The sequence below is a fragment of the Arachis hypogaea genome, chromosome 5 (assembly GCF_003086295.3).
Source record: "Arachis hypogaea cultivar Tifrunner chromosome 5, arahy.Tifrunner.gnm2.J5K5, whole genome shotgun sequence".
NCBI lineage: Eukaryota > Viridiplantae > Streptophyta > Magnoliopsida > Fabales > Fabaceae > Arachis > Arachis hypogaea.
In genome coordinates this window covers 37,066,100-37,085,507 of record NC_092040.1, presented here as the reverse complement: position 1 = coordinate 37,085,507, position 19,408 = coordinate 37,066,100, and the positions used below count along the sequence as shown (strand labels likewise).

At 34.6% G+C, this 19,408-nt stretch overlaps 1 protein-coding gene across 1 annotated transcript; it reads left to right on the top strand.

The window, feature by feature from the left end:
- Positions 1 to 4,280: 4,280 nt before the first annotated feature.
- Positions 4,281 to 5,915, top strand: LOC112801247 (2-hydroxyisoflavanone dehydratase). Its single transcript, XM_025843880.3, has one exon. The coding sequence runs from the start codon at positions 4,690 to 4,692 to the stop codon at positions 5,662 to 5,664; it is 975 nt and encodes a 324-aa protein (XP_025699665.1). The 5' UTR covers positions 4,281 to 4,689; the 3' UTR covers positions 5,665 to 5,915.
- Positions 5,916 to 19,408: the final 13,493 nt, after the last annotated feature.

Below are 19,408 nucleotides of genomic sequence, written 5' to 3'. Positions count from 1 at the left end.
TAATAAATTTTGATATTTTATTTTATTAAAAATTTAAGATTTTATTTTGTTGTAATATATTATTTAATTTGTAATAAAAATAATAACAAAAATAATTAATCTTAAGACTTTTGAGAGATAAATATTATCAAAAGTAAAATTGATCTTTTAAAATGTTAAAAAATAATTTATAAATTATAATTAATTTTATATAATTTAAATAAAAAATCAGTCTTTTTAAAAGAAAAATAATTGTTTAGATAAAAAAATTAATTTTCTAAATAAAAATAGGTTTTTATGTGAAAAACTAATTTTTTTTGTAAAATTGATTCTTTTTTAAAATTATTTTTTTATTTAAAATTAATTTGGCTTATTAACCTAAAAAAAATTTTTTACTATTCAAAATCAGAATTATTTTTTTGTTAATCTTAATCATATATAATTTTACATATTAATAATAAATTTAAAAATAAAATAATTATATTTATAAATTTTATTTTAATATAAATATTATTATATAATTTTTTATTAAGATTTTTAGCCTTCCAAAAAAATTTTTCAAGCTCCGCCACTGTGGGAGTAAATGAGTGTTTACGTATTTGACCCACCGATCCACATCAACCCACTGACCCACACAAAAATAGAAATGATTTCCTTTGCTTTTACTGAGACTTAGTTATCTGATGTCTGTTTATATTGCTAGCTTCTTTGATAATACGCATATAAACTAAACTGTATATAGTTAGTAGCGCACTAGAATTTTCAACATCTCTACATGTATTTTATTGGCATCTAACATGATTAAATGGTAAAACAGAATTAAAATAAAGAAAAATATTTTTTTATACTATAAAAAATAGAATTTTTTTACTATAAAATAAAAAAAAAACTTTTTTTCAAAAAACTTTTATCAAAACTTTAATTTTCGGAATACAATTTTTTTTTGCATTTGAAACAAGTTCGTCGTACTTCCGACGAACTTCATTATTTTAATAAGGTTCGCTGCAATCCTTGGCAAAGAGTTAACCCAAATATAAAAAGCTGTGGAGGACCATTTCATTTTTCACATTTTCATTTCACCTTTTTAACTCTCTTTACTCTCATCCTCCCTTGTCAAGGTTATTTCTTTAGGCATTTTTGAAATTTTTGGTTCCTTCTGGTCGTTAGTCTCAGGTAATTCTATTGTTCTATTTTTATTTTCTATTCAATTTGTTGTTGTTATCTTTTTCATTTTTTCACGTTTCTATTTCACCTTTTCACTCTATTCAATTTCATCCTCTCTTATCTTATCAAGGTTATTTCTTTGGACATCGTTAAAGTTATTAATTTCTTTAGTTTATTAGTTTCAGGCAATTCTATTGTTAGGTTATTTTTTTTTTGTTTGATTTATTGTTGTTTATTATTTGAATATGTTTCTTTAGCAAGTTAGATTAAGTTATTAGTTATATTAATTAGTTTGATAAGTGGATGATACATTTAGTTTATATGCCTATGTATATGTTGTTAGTGTAGAATATGTAAAACGATCATGTGGTTATGAATAGATGTTAGGTAAGAGAAGAATTCATTTTTATTATTGTTTCGTTTGAACTAATTATAGTTAATTTTGGTAATTCCGTTTTTCTGTTTTTTCTTTCATTTGATTGTTGCCAAATGTGATTGGTAATATAATATAGTTAATTTTAAATTAAGTTATTTTATCTAGATTATGGTTTACGACCATTTGATTATGTTATTTAAATTTATTTTGAATATGCTTGATAAAAATTTAGTTAATTTAAAATTATTTTATTCTAATTTGTTTTATTAAAGTGTAGTTTCATGGAACAAGAATTATTGTGGTACGAGGATATTCTTTATAGATTGGCCGGATCAGATTGACTACATTGCAGGCAGACTTGACTGAGTAGTACACTTTATAACTCATATCGTTTATATATTTGAAATTTGAATTTGTGTTGTTACTTGTTAACTTTTTTTTGTTTTATTGGTTTATTTTATTTGGTAGGCATCTCAGGTCTTGCGTACTAGGAAAAATGTATTGAGGCGTCCGCTTGAACAGATTAGGTCACATCTTAGACGTGCAAGATTCGAGCATGTTGCATACATGGTGGAGTGGGAACATGACTGGCCGTTGGTCTTAGCTCTGATTGAGAGATTGCGACCCGAGTCCCATACGTTTCACCTACCATATGGGGAGATTACTATGACCCTGCATGACGTGACATACTACTTAGGACTCGTCATTGATGAAGATTCAGTCAGTGGCTACACCGGTGGGTGGGAGCAGTTTTATCAGGGATGGTCCATTGAGGACTTGTGTCATTAGCTATTAGGTGTTGTTTTCGGGCCCCGATGATAGACATAATTTTGAGAGGTAACTTAAAAGGGTCTATGGTCACGGTTTTATGAAAGAGTGATCTAAAAGGATGAGTCACGGTTTTGGAGAGTAGTCTAAAGGTATCTATGGTCTAAGAGTTCTCAAGTACAAGGAAGGAAGAATAGTAATACAAAAAAAATACTCCTGGCAGAGTCTAAATTGTATTGCTCTCACGTCTGTAGAACAATTCTATTAATAGTGTCTATTTAGTGTTAGTATATATATCACTATTTAGAACTGAGATTGTGACAAATGTATTCACTCAAGTATATTGATATGTTAGTATGTTACTTAATCACAACTTATCTTAATTGTTAAAATTTTTTTATTCTATATTTTTGTTGCTGATGTGATGACTATTGGTACTGATTACTAGATTAGAACTTAAAAGTTAATTAAAAAATTTTTACTTTGTGAATTTTTAATGATAAAATTAAAAAAATTATTATATGAAATGGTAAAATTTTAAATTTTATTATTCTTTGGTCACGATTTTTTTAAAAGGGTGACCATAGATAAACTATGGTTATAGTTTTTACCGTGACTATAGATAAGGTTATAGTCAAAGTTTTTCAAAAGGGTAACCATAGAGAGTGAGCTATGGTCACGGTTTTAAAATAGGGTGACCATAAATAAGTTATGGTTACGCTAAAATCGTGATAATAGATTAGTCTATGGTCAGAGTTTTATAAAAGGGTGATCATAGATAAGCTATGGTCACGCTATGACCATAGATTAGACTATGGTCACGGTTACACAAAAGGGTGACTATAGAATAAGATATGGTCCAATTTAAAACAGGGTTGACCATATAGTAAGCTATGGTCACGGTTTTAAAATAGGCTGACCATAGATAAGCTATGATCATGCTAAAACCGTGACCATAACCGTGACCGTAGATTAGATATTGATAATAGTTTTTCAAAAGGGTGACCATAGTTTAATTTGTGGTCACCGTTTAAATAAGGTGACTATAAATAAGCTATGGTCATGGTTTTTATCGTGACCATAGATATTGCTATAGTCACAATTTTTCAAAAAAGTGACCATAGAGTAAGCTATAGTCACGGTTTTAAAATAGAGTGGCTATAGATAAGTTATGGTCACGCTAAAACTGTGACCATAGATTAGTCTATGATCACAGTTTTACAAAAGGATGACCGTATAAGATAAGCTATGGTCACGCTAAAATCGTGACCACACATTAGGCTATAATCACGATTTTACAAAAGGGAGACTATAAATTAAGCTATGGTTACGATTTTTATGCGTGACTATAGAGTAACTTATGGTCACGGTAAAAACATGTGACTTAAAATTTCAGAATTCAAACACTGCAACCGTGATCATAAAAACTGTGGTCATAAATGAAAAAGCTGTGATCATAGATTTATGACCACGCCGGAATAGACCACGGTAAAAAAATCATGACTATAGGTCAAAAATTATGACCATAGACCTATGGTCACCCTTTTCACTAGTTATGGTCACAGTTTTTTACTGTGACCACAGACTTTTTTTGCAGTGAGACGTATGTCATTGTCATCACATAATCGATACCTAATTCAGGAAACATAAAATATTCTCAAAATCTAAACTCTAATAAAAATAATATAAAAACAAGAATCACAATATCTACAATATACATTTTATAAAACAAAATGTTATCTACTTCAGACAGATATCTGTAGTAAATTTTTTTCATTTTTTTTGTGTTTTGTTAACCAATAAAATACAATATTAAATTTTTCACGTTGTTAAACTATTGACTTCAGATGTCATATATGTAATTATTGATTGAACAAATCTAAATGCGATAGAACCTTTTTCATCATACACTATTGTAATATTATAATGAATAAATAATACCGAAATTCTAGATACTCTAAAGAGTAAATTAAATAGAAGAACAATATCAAAAGAAGAATGAGCTATTATTAGTATTAAGTTTTGTCCACAACTAACATAGATATTTATAGAGAGAATGGGTAAAAGTTTATTGAGAATACGACAAACTCTATATAAAACTTAGAACTCATCGGAAATTCAATAAACTTTATTAAAATAATAAGATTCATTGTGGATATGGCAAACTTGCTTCAAATGAAAAAAAAAACATTGTTTCTCGAAAATTAAAGTTCCGATAATTTTTTGAAAAATAATTTTTTTATCCTATAAAAAATATATAAAAATATAATATAGTGCAAATATTATTTTTGTTAATAAATTATGATACAAATATCTTTTCTCTTCTTTAATATAATATACCTAACATTAACAACAACCAATCCTTGTTCACCACCGACTTTTCCTCTTGGCTCATCGCAGCAATGGCTTCTACTTCCATAGCCGGGGTTGATGACAAAGAGCTTACCATTCATATCCCAGACCTTGTGAAGGTTTTCAAGGACGGCTCCATTGAGCGCCTCCAAAACTCTCCACTTGTTCCACCTTCGACTCTTGGATCGGTTTCTTCCAAAGACGTTGTCATCTCCAACAACCCCTCCATTTTCGCACGTCTATACCTTCCAACAAAGTTCATCCACCACCACGACGCCCACAAAGTCCCCATCTTGGTGTACTTCCACGGCGGAGGCTTCTTCTTTGAATCTGCCTTCAACGAGCGCCACCACAACTACTTCAACTTGTTCCTCTCCAAAGCAGAAGCAGACATCTTAGTTGTCTCTGTTGAATACAGGCTGGCACCGGAGATCCCTCTCCCTGCAGCATATCATGATTGCTGGCAAGCACTCAAATGGGTGGCTTCCAACGACTCTGATCCATGGATCCTCAACCATGGCGATTTCCAGAGATTGTTCCTCGGTGGCGACAGCGCCGGTGCTAACCTTGTTCACAACGTTGCTTTGCGTGCAGGTGCTGAGGCTCTACCTAACGCGGTCAAAGTGTTGGGTGCTTTTCTCTCTCAGCCATACTTCTTGAGCACAAAACCCATCGGATCTGAAGTAGTGGAAGGGCACGAGGAGAGTCCACCGTATGTGGTGTGGGGTTTGGTGTATCCGAATGCGCCCGGCGGGGTGGATAACCCACTGATCAATCCCTTGGCCCCTGAGGCTCCCAGCTTGGCTACTCTTGGGTGCTCCAAGATCATAGTTTGCGTTGCTGAAAAGGATTCAATAAGGGACAGAGGAGTTTGGTACTATCAAGCTGTTAAGAACAGTGGGTGGCATGGTCACGTGGAACTCTACGAAGCTGAACACGAGGACCATGCTTTCAACATTCACACTCCCGAATCCGAAAATGCTTTGAAACTCATGAAACGCTTGGGTCACTTTATCCTTCACTGAATCTTACAACGTGTCTTCTTCTTCTTAGTTACATATTACAGGCAGGCTACTGAAAATTAAAATTAAGGGATGTATTATTATTGCAATTTGTGTGCTTGCCGCCATTAGTGAGTAATTTTGCATTTGCCAAAGTTTCTTTCATAATACGTGATAATTAAGTGACGAGTATGCAAGTTCTTGCCTTAAGTGTTGGTGTCTGTATACCTCTCAACGCAATTCTCCGTTTGAATTTTCAACTATCATTTATTTTCTATTTATATGTAAGTTTGCGGTGGTTGTAGTCATCTAATTAAATTAAATAAAATAATTTAAAATAATATTAATTATAATTAATTTTTATTATATTAAATTAATTTAGTTAAATTTAATTAAAAAATACTATAGTATTATTCTAAATAATAATAATAGAAACAATGAGAATAATACAGATGTGAAGGATGATGGGTTTATGATTAATAATAGGAAAAGTATAGGTGAACGTTAAAAATATTAAACAATGTAAATAATAGATATATCGAATATTTATTTTATTAGTGTATAGATAGTTATTTTAATATTAAAATTTAAAAAATTAATTTAAAAATATAATATATTTTTATTTAATTAGTAATTGTTCATATTGTTTAACAAAATTATTATTCCAGTAGCATTCTCCTTAATAATATTTAGTTCTGATCCCCTGGGCCCTCTGAAATTTTTTTTCCCTCCTTCACCACAACAAACATGAGTTGCCCTTCATTCGATATAAATTTATTTCTGCGTTTCTAATACCAAAATACTAATTATTATTAAATTAACATATATATAATTATTTTAAAAAATTTTAAACATTACTAAAATTTATTATTTATTATTATTATTTTTAGTTATTAATTTAAATTTTTAATCTAATAATTTAATGATATATTTTTAATTTATATTTTAAATATTAATAATTAATTAATAAAAAATAATAAATTGTGAAAATTATTTAATATTTTTTAAAAAAAGCACAGCTTAACAAACAACGGATATTTGAGTTGAAGAAGCTGACCCATTGAAAAAACGTGATTAAAAAAACAACCAATAAAACTATAAAAGGGAAGCTTTAGCTTGCTGAATTTGACTTGCAATCCCTCTGAAAGTCAATTTTGCAGAAAAAGGGTTTATCTTGGGTAGGAATTCGGCAGATCTTGCGTGTCATTACCACGTTTTGCACTTCCTAGGTCATATTGACTTTGGCTTTGAAGATTTGTACCACAGTACATTAACTATTTAATCAAATGAGTACTAAGATCAGACCGGTGTTAATTAGAGTAATTCTTCGCATACAAGCGATTAAGGCTTGTAAGCCTTACAAGTTCAATTAAAACTAACGCTCAAAATACGCTTTCAACCATTCTTCTTCCTCTTCCTCTTCTCCTTCTTCTTTTCTTTCATTTCTTGTCTTCTCTTTCTCCTTCTTCTTCTTCTTCTTCTTGCTGTACGTTCTTCTTCCTCTTACTCTTCTTCTTCTCCTTTTCTTTCGTTTCTGCACGTTCTTCTTCATCGTCTTCCTCTTCTTCTTCATTTACATTCTTTTCTCTCTGTTTTATCTTTTTTTTTTTGATTTTTCATGGTGAAATCGTTTTTGAAGAAGAAGAAGCAGTAGAAGATGAGGAGGAGAAAGAGAAAGAGTTCTGAATTATGCATAAGATGTATTTTAACGAATTTTGGGTGTATTTCTTTAAATCCTTTGGGTGTATTTTCTGTAATCCTTTGGGTGTATTTTCTATAATCGTTTGGGTGAATTCCTGTAACCATTTGGGTGTATTTCTGTAATCCTTTAGGTGTATTTCTGTAATCATTTTGGGTGTACTTCTGTAATCGTTTGGGTGTATTTCTGAAGTTCCATTATCTTCAAAAGAATTACAGAAATACACCCAAAGGATTACGAAAAATACACCCAAAGTATTTAAGAAATACACCCAAAATTCGTTGCATAATCCAAAACTCTTTCTCTTTCTCCTCATCTTCTGCTGCTTCTTCTTCTTCGAAACGATTTCAAAGCTTGATTTTAGAAACCATGAAAATCGAAAAAAAAATGAAGAAGAAGAGGAAGAGGAAGAGGAAGAGGAAGAGGAAGAGGAAGAGGAAGAGGAAGAAGAAGAAGAAGAAGAAGAAGAAGAGAAGAAGACGAAGAGGAAGAGGAAGAGGAAGAGGAAGAAGAAGAAGAAGAACCGTTCTGAGTGTAGCGCTTTGAAAACAGGAAACGTTGAATAACGCATTAAAAGGCCTAGTAACTTGTAAGACTTGTAAGTCAAAAAGACTTGTATGTGTAGCACTCCTCTATTAATTATATTGACTTGATACGATCATAAATTTATATACATTATTATCATAAAAATATTGACAAATAAAAAGATGATATATAATTTATAATTTTATATTATTCGTATTAATATTTATTTTAAATTTATTTATAAAATTATTATATCACTATATATACTAAAATGTCTTTATAATTTATTAGAAAAAGATAAATATAGACTAAACATTTTTAATATGAAAAAAGAAGTGAATTTTTGTTGGAAATAGAATTTTTGTGTGTATATACAGATAAATAAATGTTACAGATACAACAGATGAAATACGCAGATCATACATGCTACGTGATGGACAGGCGACCCAATCAATAGCAACACGTACCCTGCGTGCTGTTTACGTGGCAAATATCAAGCCAACATGCACTTTGCGTGTTGGACACGTGTTAGGCATGCAAGCAGCATGCATTTTGCATGTTGGACATATGGCAAATGCTGGTTAGATGGCTTTACAACATGGAACCTACGAGGTAACTCCTTTACCTATAAAAATCGAAACTTGTTATTATTTTACTTTATTGCAAGAGAGGTGGTTTTCTCCACTGTTGGTGTGATGGAGGGCACTGCAAATATAGAGGTTTACCACAATGGTGGGGTTATACGAAATACATATGAGGGCGTGAGCTTTGCTTGTAAGAGTACATTTTCGTTTATGGTTCCGTACACTATAACGTTTGGCGGCCTGATACAGTTAGGTTATGCCGATCGTTGACAAAATAACTATTTAGCAAATGTTTCATATTCACTAGCAAACTCAGGTGCAACATCCAAGGATTGAGTTGTATGTTGCGTTTGAACATATAACGGCGGATGAGGTTCAACATGACCCAGATGTGCAAGATGATAGAATTGAAGTGTACGAAGGAATAAACAATGATAGCAGCGAGGAGTTCGAAGCTACATATATGAAGCCGGTGACGTGGATGGGGACGGCGATGGGGGAGGTGAGGCAGTCGCAGAAACTTTAGTGGTTCCACCGACAGTTAGACATTCCATCTTTTATGCGTAACTTGGATCTTGACGCCATGCAGGCACTGGAGTTTCCCGAATATGCGAACATAGGTACGTGAACAGTAGGTAGTATGTTTCTTTAATTTTGTTTTGACGGATCGATGAGCGATGATTTATTCTTTTTATAGGTGTTGTTGATCCTGAGGACGGAGAGTTCAAGATTAGAATGGAATACAGTTCTAGAAAATCAGTCATTGTGGCAATTCGGAGTTACACAATCTCCAGACGAGTCGATATGTTTTTTATGAATTTGAGTCACAAACATTCTATGCAAAATGCAAGACTTTATGGACGTGGGTGCGATTGGCTTCTGAGCCAGCTTGATACAAAAGAAAGCTTGCTGGGAGATTTGGAGATACAACGGAAGGTACACGTGTTCCATGTGAACAATCTCACAAGATCACTCCAAGTTGGACTCGGACACAATTGTTGAGTCCATGAAGCCATTGATTGAATCCGACCCATTCATAAAGGCAAAATCTATAATTGCGAAAGTCTAGGAAAAATTTAACTGGTTTGATTAGTAAAGCAGAAGTTGATAGCCAAAGTTTTCATGGATGGGAAGAATCTTATCAAACTTTGCCATTGTGGTTCTCGGTAATGGTTCAAAAGATGTCTGGTTCACAAGTCCAAACAGAAACACGATCCCTATATAATGGGAGTGAAGAGGTGGAGGATGTTAGGATACTTCATCGGATATTCTGGAGTTTCAATCCATGCATACGAGTTTTCAAATATTGCAAGCCGCTGGTTCAAGTTGATGGCACCCACCTATACAAAAATATAAATGTTGCCTTTTGGTTGCAATTGCATAAGATGGAAATCAAAACATAGTGCCGATTGCTTTTGTCATCGTAGAGGGTGAAACCATTGATACGTGGCACTTTTTTCTTAGTAATTTACGAATGCATGTTGTAAGAAAAAACGGCATGGGTATAATCTCCGATCATCATAAGTCAATCCAGGCAACAGTAAATCGTAGCGGATGTGATTGGAAACCTCCGAGAGGATGGTGGATGTTTTGTATTTAGCAGACAGAAGATGTGACACTTAACATATTGTATAACCCAGTAAATTAATAACCAATTAATTAATAAATTAATTATGAGTCAAGGGATTAAAAAATTAAATTTTATAACTTAAAAGAGTAAAAATAATTAAAATACGAATATAAAACACTATTTTGGACCAAAATTGGGCTAAAGGACCGAACCGGTTGAACCGAGCCTGTATTTGGCCCAAGGCCTAACATATATAACACAACACTCAACATCATTTCCCTTCAAAATTGCATTCCTCCTGAGAAAAGAGAGGTGAGAAAGGGTTTGAAAACACTATTCATCATCAACTTCCATCGCTCATAACATTCAATCTAGAGCTCTAATCACCGCACCATTTATAGCCACGCGTTTGTCTCGTCGAGTTCTTCGATTCTAACCGAACAAAATGGTAAGAATCTCTAATTTTTGTGCCCATTTCTCCATTCCTTTCTATTTTTGCATTTTGGTTGTGGGTATTGAGAGATCTTGATGATTTTGATGGTTTTTAGGTACAATCTAGTTTTGGATAATTGTTGGATTTTATATCAATTATCAATGGGTGAGGTAAAAAACCATTAACTCCTTTGAATCTTCCACTTCCATGAGATTAGAATTTTGAAATTGTGAATGTGTATGAAATTAGATTGAATATATGTGAAATTGATGTCAAATTAGTAAAGTGGAGTGCTGGAATTGGAACTCTGGTGGTTGGAAGTCTGTCAAGTGGACTTTGGAGTTTTGGACACTTGGGAAATGAGGTCTTGAGGTGTTTTATGGGTTGGAAGAAAATCGGTCAAGGTATGATTTTGGTTTCCTGTAGTTAATCTATAATGTTATGCGAAAACTTAGGCTAGTTGCCATAGAATAGGCTTGAATGCTCTGAATTGTGGTTATAGAGGATTAAATGTGTATAATTGTGTTGTTGATATTGATTGATGAAGTTGGTGAAATTTTTTGTGAAAGTGGTTTGAAGGAATTGGTGAATTTATGTGTTAGAATGATTGAGAATCGGATAATGGGTATGTGATATTGTGTAGGAATAAATTGTGTTGAGTTGGTTATGGTTTGGTTGATTTTGGATTGGAAATTTTGGAAAATTTGAGGTTTTGAGTCTTTGGTAAAAACATAATTTTTGACCAACTTTGACGTGCTGTAACTTGGCTCTTGGACCTCAAATTTGGTGAAACTTAACTTAAATAAAAATTGGGTCTGAGTAGTTTATGATGTTCAAAGAACAGACAAAAAATAATTTTTAACTAAAAAGTTATGCGCGTTTAAAGTTTAGATTGAAAAACAAAATTTTGCAAAAATTGCTGAAAATTATAAATTCTGGTATGTGCGCCCACGCACACTATTGTGCGCACACACACCCTGGAAAGTTTACAAGTTGTGCGTACGCACACTATGATGTGTATGCATAATATCCTGTTTTGGTACTAAAACCCTATTTTTAACTGTATGGCCTTCTCGACAAGCATGTAAACCTTCATAAACCCTGTTTAGGGTTTGATAGCTATAGTTAGGCTTAGGAAGGAGAGACAACCTATTGACAGAGTTAGATTGACATTAAGAAAGAGTTGTAAAGCGAATAATGGAACTAATAATGCATGAAAATGATGAATTATGATTGTATGAGATGTGAAAAACAATGATGATTAATTTTTACAATAATGATGAGGATGATTAAGATAATAAGAGATGAATCATGATTATAATGAGGTTTGATTTGTGACTGTGAATGGAAAGATTATTGATTGCCTGGCAAGAATGGTGGCATAGTCTCACTTGCTCAGTGCATGGTGGATGTGGGGAGGGTAAAAAGACACACTCCTTCATGTTATTTTTCTCACATTTTTCTCTGGTTGAAAGGTGGAAAGGCATACTCATTTGAAGTGAAAATACACACTCCTTTGTGATACCTCCAGGAAAAGGTGGAAAAGGCACTCTCCTTCGTTTATGATCCTCTTGGGGATGCACAACCTAGAGACCATATCTGGGTTAGCTATCGGGTGTATCAGATTCTAGCAGTTTAACTGACACATGAGCTCACGACCAGTAGGATAGGCATTCATCATATGTATTTTTATGTTTTATTTGAGTTTGCATTTATTTTGGCTTGCCTAATTGCTTAATTGTTATTAACTGCTACCTGATCTATTTATTGTAACTGTTATCTATACTTGTATTTTTCTTATCTGTTTTGCCTGTGTTTGTTTCTGGGAGATCCCTCTCGTAGGTGAAGGAGGCGTTGAGAGTTGTTCCTCCTAGAGTTTGGAGAATTGCTGAGAAAGAAAATGAAGAGTTAGATTATGCTAGATTCTTTAGACATAGTCACCTTAATTCTGGTTTAGAGAAAACTTTATTATATGAATATAGGTTATTGGAGTTTTGGATTGCCTTTGACTTTCCAGGGTATTATTTATTATCTATGTGGACACCTTTACCATACTGAGAACCCCCGATTCTTATCCCATACATATATTATTTTTCAGATATAGGATGTGAGGCACTTCGCTGAGCATACTAGAGGCTCTACTGAAGCGAAGATCTACTTGGACTTTGTGTTTGTACTTTGAATATGTATACATGTATGTAGATTCTCCAACTTGTATATATTTGTACCTTGCCCTCTTAGAGGTTGACTTTGGAAAACAGAGTTTTTATTTTGTCTTTTGATATAAAATATTTTGAGTTATATATATATATATATATATATATATATATATATATATATATATATATATATATATATATATATATATATAGGGTAGGCTCTGATATCACTTGTAAAGAATATTTTGGACCAGATTTTTATTACTAATCTTCTTGTTAAACTAAAAGTTTTGTAGTTAAAACTTTGAAGTAGCAGTGAGAACTGTTAATACGTTGGTCAGCCCAGATCGTGGTTCCGGTTATAAGCCCTATTAAGGCAGTGAATCTGTTGGTTAACAAGGGTGGTCCCGTAACTCACAAAGTTCTAACCATAAAATGGCTAGTTTATTAAGAACGATAAGTAGTTTAAATCTAGGAAAAAATAATTCTTTAGTAGTAAAAACCGATAATGAGGAAGCATCAACCTCCGGAACTAAAAATAAATTAGAAACAGCTAAGTTAGAGAAATGTTTTCAGAACTGGAGTATACCTATAATGGACAAAACTGAAGTATATAAAAAACGATCTTTTGGGGAAGGAAGAGATTATGAAGTACATATGTTAGAATATTGTAAACTTGAAACAAGTAATAATAGGATTATTACCATCTTAGAAGAAGATAAGTTAAAAGAACATAGTAACAAAGGATACAACTTCATCCATATAGGATTAATACACGTAGCAGTAAAACCCAATTTTAGAATAGGAATAAATGTTCTTATATTATTAACATTAAGAGACATAAGATTTCCAAAATTTAGTGACTTATTAATAGGAATATTAGAAAGCAACTGTCATGACGTACCAGTTTTCTTCAATTGTTATCCGAATTACGTTATGAATCTAAGAAATGAATATACTTGGTGTTCCGAGGGTTACCTGAAACTGTAGGTCGATCTCGGACGAGATCTTCTTTACTGGTCGGAGCTGTTGTGTCCGACTTGTTGATGGTGGCTGGAGCCGCCGTGTCCGACTTGTTGGATTTGGTGGTGGTGCTGATCCTTCATCCCCGAAGGGTGAGGAGTACCTGCAAGGGACTCCGATGCTTAAGTTAGCAAGAGTATTAAGCAGGTATTTAGTAGAATTAGAGTATGAGTTATACCTGGGTGCTCTAGTGTATTTATAATAGTGTGGTGATGATCTTTCTAGAGATAAGATAGTTATTGGTGCACGAAATTGTGGTCATCAACAATGGCGCCAAAAACTTGGTAGCGCTCTCAAACGTGAATCACACTTAGTCATAACTCCGCACAACTAACCAGCAAGTGCACTGGGTCGTCCAAGTAATACCTTACGTGAGTAAGGGTCAATCCCACGGAGATTGTTGGCATGAAGCAAGCTATGGTCATCTTGTAAATCTCAGTTAGGCAGATAGTAAATGTTATGGAGTTTTCGAATAATAATAATAAATAAAGCAGAAAATAAAGATAGAGTTACTCATGTAATTCAATGGTGGGAATTTCAGATAAGTGTATGGAGATGCTTGTCCCTGTTGGATCTCTGCTTTCCTACTACCTTCCTTCAATCCTTCTTATTCCTTTCCATGGCAAGTTGTATGTAGGGCATCACCGTTGTTAATGGCTACATCCTATCCTCTCAGTGAAAAAGGTCCAAATGCTCTGTCATAGCATGGCTAATCATCTGTCGGTTCTCGATCATGTTGGAATAGAATCCCTTGATTCTTTTGCGTTTGTCATCACGCCCAACAATCGCGAGTTTAAAGCTCGTCAAAGTCATTCAATCCCTGAATCCTACTCGGAATACCACAGACAAGGTTTAGACTTTCCAGATTCTCATGAATACCGCCATCAATCTAGCTTATACCACGAAGATTCTGATTAAGGAATCCAAGAGATATGCGCCCGGTCTAAAGTAGAACGGAAGTGGTTGTCAGTCATGCGTTCATAGGTGAGAATGATGATGAGTGTCACGGATCATCACATTCATCATGTTGAAGTGCAACAAATATCTTAGAACAGGAATAGCTGAATTGAATAGAAAATAGTAGTAATTGCATTAAAACTTGAGGTACAGCAGAGCTCCACACCCTTAATCTATGGTGTGTAGAAACTCCACCGTTGAAAATACATAAGTGATGAAGGTTCAGCATGGCCGAATGGCCAACTCCCAAAACGTGATATGAATTCAAAAATAGGGAGAAGGACCTATGGTCACAAGACCGAATGGTCAAAGACACTGAATACAATAGTAAAAATTCCTATTTATACTAGACTAGCTACTAGGGTTTACAGAAGTAAGTAATTGATGCAGAAATCCACTTCCGGGGCCCACTTGGAGTGTGATTAGGATGAGCTTGAACTTTACACGAGCTGAGGCTTCTTTTGGAGTTGAACGCCAAGTTGTAACGTGTTTTTGGCGTTCAACTCTGGTTCGTGACGTGTTTCTGCCATTTGACTCCAGAATGCAGCATGGAACTGGCGTTGAGCGCCAGTTTACGTCGTCTAATAACAAATAAAGTATGGACTATTATATATTGCTGGCAAGCTCTGGATGTTTACTTTACAACGCCGTTGAGAGCGTACCATTTCGAGTTCTGTAGCTCCAGAAAATCCATTTCGAGTGCAGGGAGGTCAGAATCCAACAGCATCAGCAGTCCTTTGTCAGCCTTTTATCAGAGTTTTGCTCAGGTCCCTCAATTTCAGTCAGAAATTACCTGGAATCACAGAAAAATACACAAACTCATAATAAAATCCAGAAATGTGAATTTAGCATAAAAACTAATGAAAACATCTCTAAAAGTAACTATATCCTATTAAAAAATACCTAAAAATAATGCCAAAAAGTGTACAAATTATCCGCTCATCACAACACCAAACTTAAATTGTTGCTTGTCCCCAAGCAACTGAAAATCAATTAGGATAAAAAGAAGAGAATATACTATAAATCCCAAAATATCAATGAATATTAATTCTAATTAGATGAGCGGGACTTGTAGCTTTTTGCTTCTGAACAGTTTTGGCATCTCACTTTCTCCTTTGAAGTTCAGAATGATTGGCATCTATAGGAACTTAGAATTTCAGATAGTGTTATTGATTTTCCTAGTTAAGTTTGTTGATTCTTGAACACAGCTACTTTTATGAGTCTTGGCCGTGGCCCTAAGCAATTTATTTTCCAGTATTACCACCGGATACATAAATGCCACAAACACATAGCTGGGTGAACCTTTTCAGATTGTGACTCAGCTTTGCTAAAGTCCCTAGTTAGAGGTGTCCAGAGTTCTTAAGCACACTCTTTTTGCTTTGGATCACGACTTTAACCACTCAATCTCAAGCTTTTCACTTGGACCTGCATGCCACAAGCACATGGTTAGGGACAGCTTGATTTAGCCGCTTAGGCCTGGATTTTATTTTCTTGGGCCCTCCTATCCATTAATGCTCAAAGCCTTGGATCCTTTTTTACCCTTGCCTTTTAGTTTTAAGGGCTATTGGCTTTTTCTGTTTGCTTTTTCTTTTTCTTTCTAATTTTTTTCGCCATTTTTTTTCGCAAACTTTTGCTTTTTCTTGCTTCAAGAATCAATTTTCATGATTTTTTAGATTGTCAATAACATTCTCTTTATTCATCATTCTTTCAAGAGCCAATAATTTTAACATTCATAAGCAACAAGATGAAAATTATGCACTGTTTAAGCATTCATTCAGAAAACAAAAAGTATTGTCACCACATCAATATAATTAAACTAAATTCAAGGATAATTTCGAAATTCATGTACTTATTGTTCTTTTGAATTAGAAACATTTTTCATTTAAGAGAGGTGAAGAATTCATGGAATTATTCATAGCCTTAAGACATAATTACTCAATACTAATGATCATGAGGTTGAGACACAAAACATAACACACATATAACATAAAAATCGAAAAAACAGAGATAAGAACAAGGAAGTTAAGGAATGAGTCCACCTTAGTGAGGGTGGCACCTTTTTGAAGGACTAATGGTGCTTTTTGAGCTCTTTTATGTCTCTTCCTTGCCTCTGTTACTTGATCCCTAGTGATTTTGGTGCTCTTATCTTTAGTTGCTCCCAATAGTTGTGTGGAGGAAAATGTATCCCCTTAGGTATCTCAGGGATTTCTTGATGAGAGAATTCCTCATTCTCTCTTGATGTGCAGTCAAATGCTCTTCTACTGAGCTATGGACCTTTGAGATGAATCTCTCCATCTCCCATGACTCGGAGGTGGAAAATTTTTTTGTCTTTCCTTTTCTCTTTTTTTTTTTGAGGTTTCTCTAGCCTGAGGTGCCATCAATGGTTATGGAAAAACAAAAAAGCTATGCTTTTACCACACCAAACTTAGAATGTTGCTCGCCCTCGAGCAAAGAAGAAATAATGGAAGGAGAAGAAAATATGGAGGAGAGGGAGAGATGTGTATGTTTCGGCCATATGGGTAGGATTGGGTGGGGAAGAGATGGATGGATGTGAGTGGTGAAGAGGTGATGGGGAAGAGAGATTGAGGTGATTGGTGAAGAAGAGAGAAGGTGAGTTGAGGTAGGTGGGGATCCTGTAGGGTCCACAAATCCTGAGGTGTCAAGGATTTTCATCCCTACACCAATGAGGCGTGTAAAATGCCTTTGCATACAATTCTGGTGTTTAAACGCCGAAGTGATGCTTATGTTGGGCGTTCAACGCCCAACTGCAGCATGTTTCTGGCGTTGAACGCCAGTTCCATGCTTGTTTCTGGCGTTCAGCGCCAGCTCTCCTCAGGGTATATTCCCATGCTCTATTCTAGCGTTGAACGCTAGCCAGATGCTCCTTACTGGCGTTTGAACGCCAGTAAGTCCTTCCTCCAGGGTGTGATTTTTCTTCTTCTGTTTTTGATTCTATTTTTAATTTTAGTATTTTTTTCGTGACTCCACATGATCATGAACCTAATAAAACATAAAAGAATAATAATAAAAATAAAAATAAAATTAGATAAATAAAAATTGGGTTGCCTCCCAATAAGCACTTCTTTAATGTCAATAGCTTGACAGTGGGCTCTCATGGAGCCACATAGGTGATCAAGTCAATGTTGTAGACTCCCAACACCAAACTTAGAGTTTGCATGTGGGGATTCAATACCAAACTTAGTGTTTGGCTGTGGCCTCCCAACACCAAACTTAGAGTTTAATGGTGGGGGCTTTGTTTGACTCTGTACTGAGAGAAGCTTTTCATGCTTCCTCTCCATTGTTAAAGAAGAAGATCCTTGAGTCTTAAACACAAGGTAGTCCCCATTCAATTGAAGGACTAATTTTCCTCTATTAACATCTATCACAGCTCCTGCTGTGGCTAGGAAAGGTCTTCCAAGGATGATGCATTCATCCTCCTCCTTCCTAGTGTCTAAGATTATGAAATTAGCAGGGATGTAAAGGCCTTCAACCTTTACCAACACGTCCTCTACCAATCCATAAGCTTGTCTTACTGACTTGTCTGCCATTTGCAATGAAAATATGGCAGACTGTACCTCAATAATCCCCAGCTTCTCCATTACAGAGAGTGGCATAAGATTTATGCCTGACCCTAGGTCACACAGAGCCTTCTCAAAGGTCATGGTGCCTATGGTACAGGTTATTAAGAATTTACCAGGATCTTGTTTCTTTTGAGGTAAAGTTTGCTGAACCCATGTATCTAGTTCACTAATGAGCAAGGGAGGTTCACCTTCCCAAGTCTCATTACCAAATAACTTGGCATTCAGCTTTATGATAGCTTCTAGATATTGAGCAACTTGCTCTCCAGTTACATCTTCATCCTCTTCAGAGGAAGAATAGTCTTCAGAGCTCAGGAATGGCAGAAGGAGGTTTAATGGAATCTCTATGGTCTCTATATGAGCCTCAGATTCCCTTGGGTCCTCAATAGGGAACTCTTTCTTACTTGAGAGACATCCCATGAAGTCTTCCTCATTGGAATTCACGTCCTCTCCTTCCTCTCTAGGTTCGGCCATATTGATTATATCAATGGCCTTGCACTCTCTTTTTGGATTCTGTTCAGTATTGCTTGGGAGAGTACTAGGAGGAGTTTCAGTGTTTTTCTTACTCAGCTGGCCCACTTGTGCCTTCAGATTTCTGATAGAGGACCTTGTTTCATTCATGAAACTTAAAGTGGCCTTTGACAGATTAGAGACTAAGTTTGCTAAGTTAGAGGTGCTCTGTTCAGAATTCTCTGTCTGTTGCTGAGAAGATGATGGATAAGGCTCGATATTACTGAGCTTATTTCTTCCACCATTATTAAAGCCTTGTTGAGGTTTTTGTTGATCCTTCCATGAGAAATTTGGATGATTTCTCCATGACGAATTATAGGTGTTTCCATAAGGTTCACCCATATAATTTACCTCTGCTATTGTAGCGTTCTCAGGATCATAAGCTTCTTCTTCAAAAGATGCCTCTTTAGTACTGTTGGATGTATTTTGCCATCCATTCAGACTTTGAAAAATCATGTTGACTTGCTGAGTCAACATTTTGTTCTGAGCCAATATGGCATTCAGAGCATCAATTTCAAGAACTCCCTTCCTTTGAGGCATCCCATTATTCACGGAATTCCTCTCAGAAGTGTACATGAACTGGTTATTTGCAACCATGTCAATTAGTTCTTGAGCTTCTGCAGGCGTTTTCTTTAGGTGAATGGATCCACCTACAGAATGGTCCAGTGACATCTTAGAGAACTCAGATAGACCATAATAGAATATATCTATCATGGTACATTCTGAAAAC